This window comes from Mustela lutreola, chromosome 11 (assembly GCF_030435805.1).
Source record: "Mustela lutreola isolate mMusLut2 chromosome 11, mMusLut2.pri, whole genome shotgun sequence".
NCBI classification, from domain to species: Eukaryota; Metazoa; Chordata; class Mammalia; order Carnivora; family Mustelidae; genus Mustela; species Mustela lutreola.
Window position 1 is genome coordinate 27,399,946 of NC_081300.1, and position 15,580 is coordinate 27,415,525.

Below are 15,580 nucleotides of genomic sequence, written 5' to 3' on the forward strand. Positions count from 1 at the left end.
AGTACGGAGGCCGGAACTGGGTCGGTTGTGGCAAGCGCAGGGTTTTGACAAAAACAAACAGCGACGGCGCTGCCGCAGGGTCTATGGCCGAGGCGGTGAGGCCTCCGCGCCGGGCCAAGGCCAAGGCCAGCCGGACAAAAACCAAGGTGAGGATCTCCCCGCCACCCTCCCGAGACCGTGGCGGATGCGCTCTGTCTCCTTTTCCCCCTCTTGGGCCTCTCCAGCCAGGGCTACCCATCTCCTGAGCCCTCCGCAGTCTCTGGTCGCACATTCCAGTATGTGATCCCACCACCCACCGACACCAGCCCTGTTCGTCTGTTCGAGCTCCACGTTCCCTTACTATATTTTGTCAGGAGCCCATATTTTCCTTTTTCTTCTCTGACATCAGGGGGCTCCTTCTTTACTGCTTTCTTCTTGACTTTTCCACACCTGGGCCTGGATTCCTGCCGTGGAGCACCTTTTCATCTTTGACTCTCTTTTGTCCTTTATTTATTTTTTAAAAAGATTTTATTTGTTTACTTGGCAGACAGAGATCACAAGTAGACAGAGAGGCAGGTAGAGAGAGAGAGAGGGAAGCAGGCTCCCTGCTGAGCAGAGAGCCCTATGCGGGACTCGATCCCAGAACCCTGAGATCATGACCTGAGTCAAAGGCAGAGGCTTAACCCACTGAGCCACCCAGGCGCCCTTTTTTGTCCTTTAAACTTAAACCTGGGAACATTTTCAGTCCTCTCGTGAACAGAGGGAAGGAGCCGCTTCTCGACGGGTAGCATGAGCCCTCTGGCAGAGCTGTATGGATAGCGACAGATTGTAGCGATGTACCTTTTTACTTTTGAAATTCAAGGTGGTAGAGTGCTGCTGCTGTTTATTTCTCATAATCCTGGTCGTTTATGATGGGGGAAGAATGTCCAGAAATTAAACCAGAGCAGGACTCACACAGTAGAGATGGGTTTGAATTTTCTGGGTTACTTTTGTTGGTTTGGTTTGTTTTCAGGTGCAGCTTGGTTTTAATTTTTCTCATATATTTTCTGAAATGACACTTATTTTACAGTGAACAGGTTAAATGCTGCCCCTGGATGGCTGGACCTAGATTATTCTGGCTTACCTGGAACTGAATTTACATTAAGGAAATAATGAGGGTAGTAATACAATTACTGGAAATTTCCTTTCTAACTAGTGGGTGATGTTGCAAAGCAAGTGTAGCTTAAAAATGGTACTTAAATCTTTCTCATAGGAGCAAAGTTTTGACAGGAGACAGGTTTTGAAAGATACTATTTTTAATTAGCCATAAATGATATGTGTGACTCTGTTTTATTGTGCATTTTAAAAAGGCTGTAATGGAGTTATGCACACCAGTGTACCCAGGCCTATGAGGAGTTACTCTTTGGGGTGAAAGCCATTTTGCTATCTAATTTAAGAAGCATATTTAAGAGAAATAATTTTTCATTGTATTGGGGTGGTAAAGAACTAGCTAGATGGAGGAAGAAAAAAAAAAGCCCTTGGTGAACCATGCATAAGGTCCTTGTACCTAGAATATGGTAGTGTGTAACATGTAAACATCAGTCACGTATAGGGCAGAACATTAAATCTTAATATGTAGGGCTTCCCCCCCCCCCAAACAAATGATGAAACTAAAGATCAGAGAAGTTAAATGGTAGGCCCAAAGTCAGTTTGATAACTCAGATTAAGGCCAAAAATCTCAATCCAGTAGCTTAGTTCATTAATTCATATATCTATATGTCTGTCTATAGATACTTAAAAATAGTTAAGAAGATTCTCTGTTACGTTATTTTGTTTGCAACAGGACTTCTAAAGTAAAAACCTTGAGCTTTTAATCTATCTTGGAAAACCAATTGCTCATTTTATTGATACATTTCAGGCAATTTTCCTACACAGACATAGGTTAATTTATTTGAAGAGGCCTTCATTCCAGAGGTGTTTGGTCAAACCAGAAATCCTGGATGTGTGCTTTTTTTCTCTCTCCAAATCTAATCAGTCACTAAGTCCTGCCAGTTGTATTTCCTAAATACTCTCTTAATTTTGCTCATTTTTCTCCATCGTACCACCACCATCCTCCAAGAAAGACTTCTTGGATTTCTGCTAAACTGGCTTTTCCAAATTCATTTTAGCTGCCCACTCTCTAAACTGAAGCCGGTTGATAGTTTTAAAAAACAAAAACCAAAACTGATAACTCTCCTTCTTAAAATCTTGCAAAGGTTCCCCATTACCCCCAGGCTGGAGTCCAGAGTCCTCAGCATCGACTCGGGGCCCTTAATGATCTGTCTTTCTCTTCAGCCTGAGGTTTACTACTACCATCTCTTTGGTTCTCAACTATATATATAAAATATATAAATACGTGTATCTTCTGCTTCAGGGCCTTTGCACATGCTATTTTTTCTACCCGCATTTCTCTTCCTACCCCTCTTCACCTACTGCTCAGTTGTGAGGTCTCTACTAAAACAGCACTTCCTTGGAAGAGCTTTCCCTTATCACCCTCATGTTACTCCCTCCTGCAGTAACACCCTGCACCTCCTTTGTCCCTTGTCTCACTTGTAGTTATTTTGACAACTCTTCTCCATAGACTGTGTCCTCAGTGAGGCAAGGACTTGTTTGTTTCCAGTACCCTTCACAGCCCTTTTTGCACTTGGTCATGTTTGTTAAATAAAGGAATAGATGCCAGTATTGAAGAATACTTCCAAGCTTATTTCCTCTGAGTAGAATGAAAAAAACAAGTGGAAAAAGTCCACAACACCAGCAAGGCTCTCATACCTGTCATTGTAAAAATTGTTCTTTTAGAGTCAGTAGATTTGCTTTAGTGTTGGCATAATTATAAAGTTCTGCATTAATGAAATCTTTATTATCTGTTGTCTAATTTAGCAGTGATTTACGGAGCCATGAAGCAGTTCCAAGACTCAGTTCAGGAAGTGAGTAGTGTCACGTGTTGTTCCCTTCAGATAGTTTGACTGGCTTGTGGATTTTTTTTTACCCAGCAGCTGACCTGCATTCCTCAATGTTAATCATCTGGTAGATGACTTCACATTGTTAGGCTGTAGTTAATCTCCTCATTCCTAAGAGGTTGTCCTAATAATGTTTTCATTCTTTTAGTACATCTTCTACTGGAATATCCCCCACCTCAGAGGACCCTGACTTCGGTGATCTTGGTAGATTTTGAGTTAAGAACAGTAGATTTTTAGATTTGGACTTATTCTACAGATGCAGTTTGTATTTTACAGTCATGGAATATGCACAGACAGTTAAACTCTGAATGCTAGCGACTCATTAATTGTAACAGCATATTGTAATTGCTAAGGGTAGACTGAGATGTGGCCCAGAAAGCTGATCACAGAAACGGAAAGACCCTTATTTTTTTTAATTTTTAAAAGATTCTATTTATTTATTTGAGAGAGAGAGAGAACAAGCAGTGGGGAAGGGCAGAGGGAAAGAGAGAGAGAGAAGCAAACTCCCTACTGAGCAGGGAGCCTGACTGGGGCTCGATCCCAGGACCCAGAGATCATGACCTGAGCCAAAGGCAGATGCTTAACCAACTGAGCCATCCAGGTGCCTCTGGAAAGACCTTTAAATCTCCATCCCCTATTGTTTCTTAACCTGGATGATTTCTACCACTTAGCTGTTCCCCCTCATGAACAGGAATGAAGGTAGGGGCTGTTATATATTATTTAGGTCCTTTTGTGCCTCCTAAGGTCCATTCATTTGTTGATTAAACACTCATTGGTCACCAGGAACTGTTCTAGGCACCTGGGAAGTAACATAAGAAAATGAAAGAACCTGGTCTTAATGTACATCACATTCTCAAGGGAGAGGACAAATGAACAACCCCACCTAAAAAAATAAAATATATGATATATTAGGAGATGATAAGTGTGAGAAAAAGAGAAAAAGAACAGGGCACAGAGTTGGGGAGCAGTGGTGAGAGATAAGGATGGGTTGCAGTTTTCCAAGGTGACATTTAAGTAAAGACACGAAAGAGATGAGGGAGTTAACCATGTAGATATTGGGGAAGAAACGTTCCAAGCTAAGGCCCTAAGGGAGTGGCCTGCCTGGCCTGCCCTAAGAACTGCCAGGAGGCAGTCTGGGTAGGAGAGGAGTGAGGGACAGGGGAATAGTGGGATAAAATCAGAAACCTAACACACGGGCCAGGTCAAGCAGGGCTGTGGGGGCCATTGTAGCAACTTCTGCTTTGAAATATGTAAGGATCTCAAGAGTTTTGAGCAGAGAAGGGGTATGATCTGAGTTATGCCTTAAAGGATCACTGTGCTTGCTGAGTTGAGAATCAGCTGTAAAGGAGCAAGAGTAAAGGCAGAGACCTTTAGTCTGTTGGAATAATCCAGGCAAGAGGTGACAGTGGCTCAGACCAGACTTGTACAGCAGAGATGGTGAGAAGTGTTTGACTCTGGAAGTTTCTGCAGGTAGAGCCAAGAGGATTTTCCGATGGCTTGGATCTGGCATGTGAGAGAGAGAAGAGTCACGGATGACTCTGAGACGAGGTGGTGGGTGGAACGGGTTTGGGGGCTGATTAGGAGTTGAGCTTTGATTATGGAAATTTTGAAACAGGTGTCTATTAGACATCAAAATGGAGATATAAAGTAGGGTTGAGTATATGAATCTAGAGCTTGGGAGAGCCAGGTTGGGATTAAGATCTGGGAGTCTTCGGGGTGCCTGGGTGGCTCAGTCGATTGAACGTCCAGCTCTTGGTTTTGGCTAAAGTCACGATCTCAGGGTCATGGCATCAAGCCCCGCATTGGGCTCCATGCTCTCAGCACGGAGTCTGCTTGAGATCCTCTCCCCCCACCAATAAATCAATCTTAAAAAAAAAAAAAAAGATCTGAGAGTCTTTGGCATATAGTCATTAGCATATAGGTAGTTATTTAAAGGCAGAGACTGAATTAGGTTACTTTGGGAATGAGTGTCGTATAGAAAGGTGATAAGAAAAGAACCCAGGGACACCCCAACTTTAAGAGTTTGGGGAGAAGAAGAAAAGGAAGTGTGAGGAGTGATCAGTGAGGTAGAGAGGGAGTACGTGTCCCCAGTGCCCTTAACTGAGAGAGTGGGGTCCCAGAAGCTGAGTGAGGGAAGTGTATGATAGAGGAGGAACAGGTCAAGCTTGTCAAGCCTAATACTTAAAGGAAGATTGTTAAGAGCACAGGAAAGCGGTGGCAGCTAAGAGCAGATGTATTCAAAGCAGAACATAGAGGCCTTCCCCTTTCCCCAAGCCTTTTCCCTCATACAGCATCCCTGTATACCCCAAGGAGGGCTGGAACAGTTGCCCAAAGAGCTTTTGACTTAAACAGACCCACATATCCAAGCCCTTTTTATCTCTTCTATGCCAGACATTGTGCAAAGTGCTGTGGATACAGACATTATTGATAAACAGACCCTGTCTTTAGAATAATCTCATGGAAGTATTCTACGAAATGTATAAAACTTGAACTTTCATTATTTGTGAAGAAGCAGCTCATTGTATTTTTACAGAAGCAAAGGAGTTGTGAATTTTTTTTACTTACTCCAGCTCAGAGAGAAAGAATTGTGAGTGAGGAAACTTCCAGTTTGTTTCCCAAAGCATACACTCTTTATTTTTCTTCTAATTATAAAAGTGCTCATTGCTTCCAGAAGAATGTGCATCTGAGCGGGACACACACATACACACACAGAAATGTACAGCAGAAGTGAAGAGCCCTGAATTCTGTTTTCTGGGAAAAACTGTTGGTAGTGTTTTGTGTGAGTTCTTTAGTTTTTTGCCCACTTGTACACAACACTGCAGAGCATGTTTACTGTGATATGTAGTTAAGTTTGTTTTTCCTTGTTTATTGATAAAGAAAAGTCTTCCATTCTTCCATTTCTGTATAAGTGTTTGCTTATTTTTCCTTCTGTGGAATTATTTTAATATTTATTCTCTACCTATATGTAACTTAGGTTAAAAGTAAAGAAATACAGATTCCTAACCTGGCCATCTTTAGTTGTGAGAACTGTGTCCCCTTGCTTAAGATAAAATTATGTAAGTATGAATTTTTTGCACACATGACTTGATACACATGGAGTTGTGTTTGAATTTTGTGATCTGTAATGATTATTATATATACAATACGTTCCCCTGTATCTTTATCTCCAGTTAACTCAAGTAGGCAAAATAATCGGAAGCTGGCTTTTTAATTTTTAAGTGACATTTTATATTTTTAGTGTAAGAATAGATTCTGATTTTGGCAAAAAAGTCAAGTTTCTTCTGAGTGATTGGGTATTCCCTCTGCTTTCTGAGAGGTATATAAAAATAAATTTCTGAATGTGCCTGAGCACATGGTAAGTATAAATATTTGTTGGATAAATGAATAATTTCTTTTTATTTCTTTATTCTAGTACCTAATACAGGGCCCAGTATACAGTTTGTGCTCAGTAAATCCTTGTATTTTATAGGTCATCACCATTGTCTCAGGAAACATTTACTGAACATTGTCAAAAATCAGAGGCAGATCAGATCCAAAGACACATAGTGCCTGGACCTAAGATACTTGTGGTTTATGTGGGGGGAGACAGAACTTAAAGATAAATTAACCTGTAATCAGGGCCAGAGGACAAGTACACACAGCAGGAATTCATAGTAAAGCATGTGTGGAAGGGCTGGTGTGGTCATTAAAGGAAGAATTTGTCTAGAGGCATGGTCATAACTGAGTCATCAAAGGCACTGAGTTAAGAATCAGTCTTTCATTAAGTGGAGAGTGTGACTGTTTGTGGTGTTCAGAGCAGTGTTTTAGGGGAGCCAAAGTTACAATGGTGTTTCGAATGAATTGGTGGTGGGGCAGAGGCTGCTGGCTTGGAGACCATTCAGGACCTGCTCCCCTATTTGGTGCTTGGGAAAGTGAAGTAAGCCACAGGGCGCTCACCACTGCCTTTGAGGCTCTGGCATCAGTGGTGATTTCAGCAAGTCCCCTATCTGCATTCATACCTAGAGGTCCTGTCCTTGTACCGGGATCCTTGAGGGAGCGGCGTCAGGCCTTTGCCATCAGCTCCAACGGTTGTCCGTCCTTCCCTCCAGGTTGCCTTCTCTGGTCTGGATAGTCCATTTGAATCGAAGCACCAGCTTCTCTGTCCTTCCCTCACTCTTTCCTTGGGCCAGCTCCAGGCTAATTTCTCTTTGGACCCAACTACCCTAACCAGGACAGGTAGAGAGTTTTCTTTGGTTCCACTCTGGAAACCCAGAGAAGCACTGAGTTCTACCCCAGGGGAACTAAAAGCCTAAACAAAGTCTTGTGTGTTCTTTCCAGAGAGGCTAAGAAGTTTTTTAAAAAATTCATTTGGTTCTCTGGCCTCATTATCTGTTCCTACAGCTGCTGGGAGTGGGCAGGCAGGTTTGGGAGTAGCAGCTGGACACTTCATTTTGTTTGGTGGAGGGAAAGAATTTGAAATTTCAAGGCAATTCTGGAGTGAGGGGAGAGGCCAGAGTGAGGTGGTATTGGAGTGGAATGAAATGGGGGTTAAAAACTGCCTGAGGGGTAGGTTGGATAGGAAGGCTCTGATGCTTGCATGTTGGAGGCAGTGTAGTTGCTTTCTGTGCCCTTGATCATGTGGCCTGTCTTGTGGCTGCTTCCAGCTCCCTTGTCTTCTCTTCCAGTTAGCATTTAACACCCCTAGAGGTCTCTTTCAGCTTCAGAAGAGAGAAATAAAAATCTTCTCTGTTCCACATTCCAGTCTCTGCTTCCTTACTTCTCACTCATTTTGTCAACTCACTAAGTTTTAAAAATCTCTCCTAGCTTTTTGAGATGTAATTCACACGCTATACAATTCACCTGTTTATAATGTATAATTTGGTGGTTTTTAGTGTGACTGTAAGGTTGTGTACCTATCACCACGGTTAGGAGCTGCTGAACGGTCTTCCATAGTGGCTGCATCACGTTATAATCCCACCAGCAGTGTATGAGGTTCGGATTTCTTTACATCCTTACTATCACTTTACATCACTTACTGTCTGACTTTAAATAGTTTTCCTACTGGACATGACATGGTGTCTCATGATTTGGATTGGCTTTTCTGTAATGGCTTCTGATGTTAGCATCTTTCTATGGGCCATTTTTATATCCCCCTTGGAGAAATGTCTGTTCACATCCTTTGCCCATTTTTACATTGGGTTATTCATCTTTTTATTATTGGGTTAGATGAGTTCCTTTTTTATGCTGAGTGTAAGTCCCTTATAATTGATTTGCAGCTATTTCCTCCCATGCCGTGGGTTAACTTTTCACTTCAAGGTGTCATTTTCAGCATAAATATTTTTAATTTTTATGAAGTTCAATTTATTTTTTTCTGTTGCTATTTATACTTTTGATGTCATGTGTAACCCAGAATCATTAAGATTTACATCTCTGGGAGTATCTGGGTGGCTCAGCTGTTAAGCGTCTATCTTTGGCTCAGGTCATGATCCCAGGGTCCTGGGATCTAGGAGCGCATCAGGCTCCCTGCTCAGCGGGAAGCCTGTTTGTCCCTCTCCCACTCACCCTGCTTGTGTTCCCTCTCTCAGTCAAATAAATAAAATCTTAAAAAAAAAAAAAAAGATTTACACCTATTTTTTCTTCTAAGAGTTGTAAAGTTTTAGCTCTTACATTAGGTCTGTGATCTTTTTTGAATTAATTTTTGTGTGTGATGGAAGGTAAGGGTCCAGTTCACTCTTTGGATATCCTGTTGTTAAGCAGCATTTCTTGAAGACTGATCTTTGTTCATTATATTGTCTTGGCACTGTTATTGAAAATCAGTTGACTGTAAATACAAGGTTTTATTTCTGGATTCTCAGTTCTCTTCCATTGACCTACTTGTCTGTATGCTGCGACCACACTGTCTTTATTACTCTAGTTTTATAGTAGATTTTGAAGTAGGTTTATAGTGGTTTTGAAGTATGAGATCTCCTTTGTCCTTCTTCTTTAAGATTGTTTTGTCTGCTCTGGGTCCCTTGCATTTTCTTATGAGTTTAAGGATCGAGCTTGTCATTTTCTGCAAAAAAAGACAGCTGAACTTTTTTTTTTTTTTTTAAATATTTTATTTATTTATTTGACAGAGAGAGATCAGAAGCAGGCAGAGAGGCAGGCAGAGAGAGAGAGAAAGAAGCAGGCTCCTGGCCGAGCAGAGAGCCCGATGCGGGGCTCGATCCCAGGACCCTGGGATCATGACCTGAGCCGAAGGCAGCGGCTTAACCCACTGAGCCACCCAGGCGCCCCTGAACTTTTGATTGAGATTATGTTGAATTTGTGTATCAATTTGAGGAGGATTGCCGTCTTAACAATATTGTGATCTGATCCATGAACATGGGATGTGTTTCCATTTATTAAGTCTTCAGTTTCTTTTAATGATGTTTGGCAGTTTTCAGAGTACAATTTTTACAATTGTTTTGTTAAAGTTATCTCAATTTTATTCTTTGCCCATTATAAATGAGATTATTTTCTTAATTTTACGTTTTGATTATTCAACTCATTAAAATTTGGCCGTTCTCCCAACAAGTACACCGGCATTTCTCTCGCTGTAGTAACCATGGTCCTCCGTCTCCTGATTTTCTCTTTCTGACCTCCCACTCTGACAAGCCTACTTATTATAGAAGTGTGCTAAACATCCTTGCAGTGTAATTAGACCCACTTCATTTTCTTATGAATACTCGTTAATGCTTTTTATTGTTCATGATTTTAGGCAGTTAGACAGACTCATTTGTGTGCATTGTGTGGCTCATATCTGAATCTGATGTTCACATTGTAGATTAAAGTAATTTTGGAGGGGCACGTACTTCTTTAGTTTAGCCACCATTTTAAATGTTTGGTAGCTATTACCAGTGAGCGACCTCAAATTCCATTTCAAAAACAATTATCTTTTCTTCCTATTATTAGGTACATATAAGTGGCTTACATTTTTGGTTCTTGTCAGCTTTTTTTTTTGCTTGACATTTGCTGGACAGCACAATCCAAAATCACTGATAACTTGTGAAACTGTCAGGTTTGTCTTCTTAAAATTTCATAGTGAAAGGGGAATGCTTGAGTGATGCATTTTTTTTTTTCAGTTTGTTTGAGTGTAACAACTTTATTTAAAGAATCTTCTGTAATTTTTTTCTTCTTTATTAGCATGTTTACCTGTGTATCTACTTTGTGTGTTAATGCCTGAGGTTTTTTTTTTTAAACCGTAACTCATTTTATTGCACTTTCTTTTAACAGTTAACTTTTTTTTTTGTCTTTGTGTTTTGGGAGACCATTTCAGACTTTGTGAAATGTTGTAAATATAGTACAGAGAGTTCCATATACCCTTCATGCAGTATCCTCTGATGTCACCCTCTCACATAATCATAAATTCTGTAGTGTAGAACATTTATCATAACCAAGAAGTTAATGTTGGCAAAATACTATTAACTGAGATATAGAACTTACTTGGATTTCAACAGTTTTCCTACCATTGTCCTTTTTCTATTCCAGAATCCAATCCAGGGTTCTACAGAGTATTTAGTTGTCCTGTCTTTGTTGTTTCCTCCAGTCTCTTGATGGTTTCTCAGTCTTTCCTTTGATGACCATAACATTTCTGTTATTCCTTTTTTTCTTTTTTAAAGATTTATTTATTTATTTATTTGAGAGAGAGAGAGAGAGAGCGAACATGTGGAGGGAGAGAGGGAGATAGAAATTTTAGCAGACTCTGCACTGAGTGCATTGCCTGACGTGGGGCTCTGTCTCACGATCCTGAGATCATGACCTGAACTGGAACCAAGAGTCAGGCATTTAACTGTACCACTCAGGGGCCCCATGTTTCTGTTATTTTGTAGACTGTTTTCTAATTTGAGTTTTTCTCTGGTATTTTTTTAAACTTAGATTGAAGTTATATGTTATTGGCAAGGACACTTGAAGAGGTGATAGGCCTTTTCAGAACCTTACATGGGGTTATGCTACTGGTCATATTAATCTTGATTACACAGTTAAAGTATCATTTGCCAGAATTCTCCACAGAACCTTACCATTTCCTCCCTTTGTAATTACTAAATATTTAGAAGATACTTTGACGCTATCCAGGTGTCTTGTGTCTCCTTGAATTTTCACTCACTCACTTTAGCATCTGTCGGCAGATTTTGCCGTGATAGTTATTACCATGGCGTTGTAATGGTGATTTCCTGTTTTTCTCATTCCATCTACATTTACTAATTGGAGTTCTGTAAGGAGGAGTGTCACTTTTGCTCATTTATTATTTATTTATGTCAGTATGGGCTTGTGATATTTATTTTATTCTGTAGGTTATAATCTAATACTATAGTCATTTTTATTATTCAAGTTATTTGACTATTTCTGCTTGAATTTTAAGTGAATATGTTTGTCAAGATGAAGATAAATCGATTGAGGCCTATGCCACTTGGACACTGTTCTGTTGACCTCTAGGAGAATGGAGAATGACCTAATTAAAACTTTCCTCCTCTGTTCTTGCATCGTCACTTGCTGCTGCTTTTGATGTCTTTCTCTGTTGCGATTAGACTAGTGAATCTCCTACACTTAACATAGTCAAAATTGAATAATAATGGGAAATACAAAACACGTTACTTATTTTTTTTTAAGTTAACTTGTTTTTGTTTTTAAAGATTTTATTTATTTATTTGACAGAGAGATCACAAGTAGGCAGAGAGGCAGACAGAGAGAGGGGGAAGCAGGCTCCCCACTGAGCAGAAAACCCAATGCGGGGCTCGATCCCAGGACCCTGAGATCATGACCTGAGTTGAAGGCAGAGGCTTTAACCCACTGAGCCACTCAGGTGCCTCGATAAACATTACTTATGAAGTTTATTTAGATTCCATTTGCTAATTATAAAATTTAGATTCTTGTATACAATTTAAGAATTCCTTATGTTGAAAGCATCAGTTGTTACTTCAATGTTTTAAATTATTTCACATTATAAATCTCATTTTTAGGAAAAGAAGAAATCAGAAACCCTTCAGAGGGAGGAATCTGATGAAGTCTCCCTTCCAGAACCCTCCAGAGAGCTGGCAATCCCTCCTTCAGCTTGTGAATTCAAAGGAGACTGTCTGAAGGTGTTAACTGATTCCCAGCTCCAGAATGCTGCCTGTGGACAAAACGAGAGTGAAATGTTTGATATACCACTCACCTCCTTAAGTATAAGCAACGAAGAGCCCCTGACATGGAACACAGAGACCCTAAAGGGAGGGGAGGAGGTCAGAGCCTGCGTTGGGAATGATGCGGTGAATCTAAAGGTCAGCCCTGGAGACAGTGTCGGAACCAAAGTAGAAACCCCCAAGAACTGCACAGAAGGAGAGGAAAATCAGTTGGTACTCTGTGGACCTTCTGAACTTAGCTTGCAATCTAATTTTTCTTATACTCAGCCAGAAATGGAAAATTTACAGGCCAGAGAAACTCAGAAAAAGAAAGATGACAAGCAAGCCTTGGGTCTTTCTTCAGAGGTGCTACAAAATGTTGGCTTGCAGAGTTCTTGTGAAGCCAAAGACATTTTTCAGCCACCTAGAGTGAAAAAACTGTATCCTCAGTTGCCAACCGAAATTGCTGGAGAAGTACCAGCTTCAGTGTCAGCAAAACCCTTGTTTCGTAATGAGCGACTCTACCCAGAGCTCCCATCTCAACCAGAACTGGTACCGTTTACTAAAGAACAGCTGAAGATCTTTGAGCCTGGTTCGTGGCTGGAAAATGTTGAGTCGTATTTAGAAGAATTCGACAGCATGGCTCATCAGGACAGGCATGAGTTTTACGAGCTGCTTTTGAACTACTCGCGGTGTCGGAAGCAGCTGCTGCTGGCCGAAGCTGAGCTCCTTGCTCTGACGTCTGATTGCCAAAATGCGAAAAGCCGACTGTGGCACTTTAAGGATGAACAGCTGTCCGTGCAGGTATTTTGGTGTTCTTTAAAGCGTTTCGGCACCTGGGGCATTTGCAGTGGAGCTGCCGTTCTTGTGATGCCATCTAGGTCTGGAGGATGCTTGTACTCACATAGACCCTGTCCTAGCCCAGAGTAGTGTGGTGTCGGAGTCACAAAGTTGGATGCTTGCAGGGGCCATGCAGGTGACCTGAAGGAGTGAAATGGGCTGAGTGGGATGGTGGTCCATGGGTGAGCTCCTTTCTGGCGCACTGGGGGCAGCTGCTCTTGAGTTCTAGCTGATCGTTGCCGTGAGCTTGTGATGGTCCAACATTGCCACATCTTTTCACTTCCTAAGAAGAGCTGGAAGTCAGGATTTCTGTGTGAAGGATCCTGATTTAAGACTGTTGGCAACAAAATAGAGAGTAGAGGCCAAACAAGTCATGTTTTCAGGTCAGATTCTGTCTGGGGACCATTTAGTTTGTAGCCTTGGGCATAATGCCCGGAACATCCAGATGGGTAGAGAGGGTCAAGGAGAGGCTGATCCATGGAATAAATTTGAGAGCTGAGGAAACAGGAAGGCAATTAGATGTGGCCCTGCGGAGGCCAAGGTGACCCTGTGGAGGCCAAGGGAAGCCACTTCTCAGTGGCCTGGGAAGGTTGGCAAAGAAGAGAAGGCCACTCTTGGCAAGTCTGGCAGTGAGGGGAGGCCGGAGGAGTTATTGAGGAGAAACATGTGGTTTCCCCCATCCTTGATCCTCATTCACTGGGAGACCTTTGTATCTCTCTATGTAGACAGAAAAGATTCTGTGGTCAGGGGAACATTTGAAAACACTGAAAAAGAGGATAGACTTAGGAACACAGCTGGGGGTGTTAGTATTGGAAAGGAGAGGGGTTTCTTTTGAGCAGAATCAGAGTAGTGAGGGTAGGTACAGAGATATTTTGAAGTCCCTTGAAGTTGTGGGGATATCAGCTTGACTTCCATGTTTGTAAAGTTGAAGATAAGATTTTCAGTTGTGAGACACCTAGAAACAAGTTCTATTATTTTCTCCTTAGGGTTTCTTTTGTCTTCTTTGACCATGTGATGCCTTGTGATTGACTTTATCCCTCTTGGCTCCTGATTATAGATTTGATTTATTCTTCCTTGTGTGGTAGTATTGCCCCCTCACTATGATTTATAAGCTCTTCGAAGGTGGTACTGAAGCCCGTAATACATTGTCTGCCTGATTATGTCACATGTAAAGAGTTAATTGGTTTCCTGTTTTACCTTTTTGTCCACTGTTAGGGTATCTGTGCAGATCAAGTGAAAGTTTCAGGCTATCATCGCTACCAAAGAGTAGAGATGAATGAAAATGCACTGGGGGAGCTAAAGAAGCTATTTGATGCCAAATCTGAGCACCTCCACCAGACCCTCGCTCTGCATTCGTACACCTCTGTGCTCTCAAAGTTGCAAGTGGAGTCTTATATTTATGCCTTACTCAATAGTTCAGCTCTTCTGAGATCTTTAGCAATTCAAGGCCGAGGTATGTGAATCGTGAAAGTCTCTTTTTTGAGGTCTTTGATGAAGAAAGAATGGAGGAGTTGGTTGAATGGGTTGTGTACTCATTGGTATTATAAGGGAACATTTGTGCTAGCTGTTTTACCTTGCCTTCCCCAAAGCGGGATTGAGATCTGCCTTCATAACATCTGTTGGGAGCAGAGCTAGACCTCCCTTCCCTGGGGCTGTCAGTCTGTGCTACTCTGGGAAGCCAGAAAGCTTGCTTTTTATCATTAATGTCCTTTAGTCCCTAATGTCCCTTAGTCCCAATTTATGTGCTTGTTACCAAGTATGAACTCTACTTGGTAAATTTTGATTGTAAAACCCATACTCAGCGTTCTTTTTATCCTGTATCTTTAGTGCTTTATTTTTGCTTGTCTAGTTTGTTGGGCTGTTTTATATAACTTTCATCAGAGGATCTATAATGTTCTGCATTTTTCACCATATTTGGGTTTAAAAAACTAGCTTTAATTGTATGATGTGGTAAATATGAATTAGCTAGTTGAATTACGCAGTTTTTATTTCTTGGGGACATATTAGGAGTATTTAAAGTAAAAAATAATCCTGGGTGCCTGGGAGACTCAGTTGGTTAAGCACCTGAATCCTGATTTCAGTGAAGTGAGATCGAGCCCTGTGTTGAAGTCTGCTTTGGGTGTGGAGCCTGCTTAAGATTCTCTCTCTTCCTCTCCCACTCTCTCTTAAAAAAAAAAAAAAAATCCTTCCCCCTCATTGTTTTCATAACTAACCAAAGAGCTGGGATTATTAGGTCAGAGATCTGCTGATTTTTAAATTAAAAGTGGATTTTGATGAAGTTAATTTTCCCTTATTTTGTAATACTTCACAAAGTTAAATACTTTTTTGGATTACATATTTAGTAGATATTCAGACTTTTGAGAAAAGTTTATTTATTTAAGTAAACTCTACACCCAACATTGGACTCAAACTCAAAAATCCCAAGATCAAGAGTCACATGCTCTTCAACTGAGCCAGCCAGGAGCCCCAGAATTCAGATATTTTTGATGCAACTTTTCTTCTTGGATTTTTTTTTAAAAGATTTTATTTATTTATTTATTTGACAGATAGAGAGATCACAAGTAGGCAGAGTGGGGTTGGTGGGGGAAGCAGGCTCCCCACTGAGCAGAGAGTCCGATGCGGGGCTTGATCCCAGGGCCCTGAGATCATGACCTGAGCTGAAGGCAGAGGCTTTAACCCACTGAACCA

General features: G+C 41.1%; 1 protein-coding gene across 2 annotated transcripts in view; it reads left to right on the plus strand.

Annotated features, from left to right (window-relative positions):
* Nucleotides 1-15,580, plus strand: part of EPG5 (ectopic P-granules 5 autophagy tethering factor) — a 105,521-nt gene continuing 89,941 nt past the window's right edge. For both annotated transcript variants that reach the window (XM_059140863.1, XM_059140864.1), the window contains exons 1-3: nt 1-146; nt 11,912-12,856; nt 14,108-14,345. In XM_059140863.1, the coding sequence (XP_058996846.1) occupies nt 84-146; nt 11,912-12,856; nt 14,108-14,345 (1,246 nt within the window). In that variant the 5' untranslated portion in view covers nt 1-83. The remainder of the gene's footprint in view (nt 147-11,911; nt 12,857-14,107; nt 14,346-15,580) is intronic.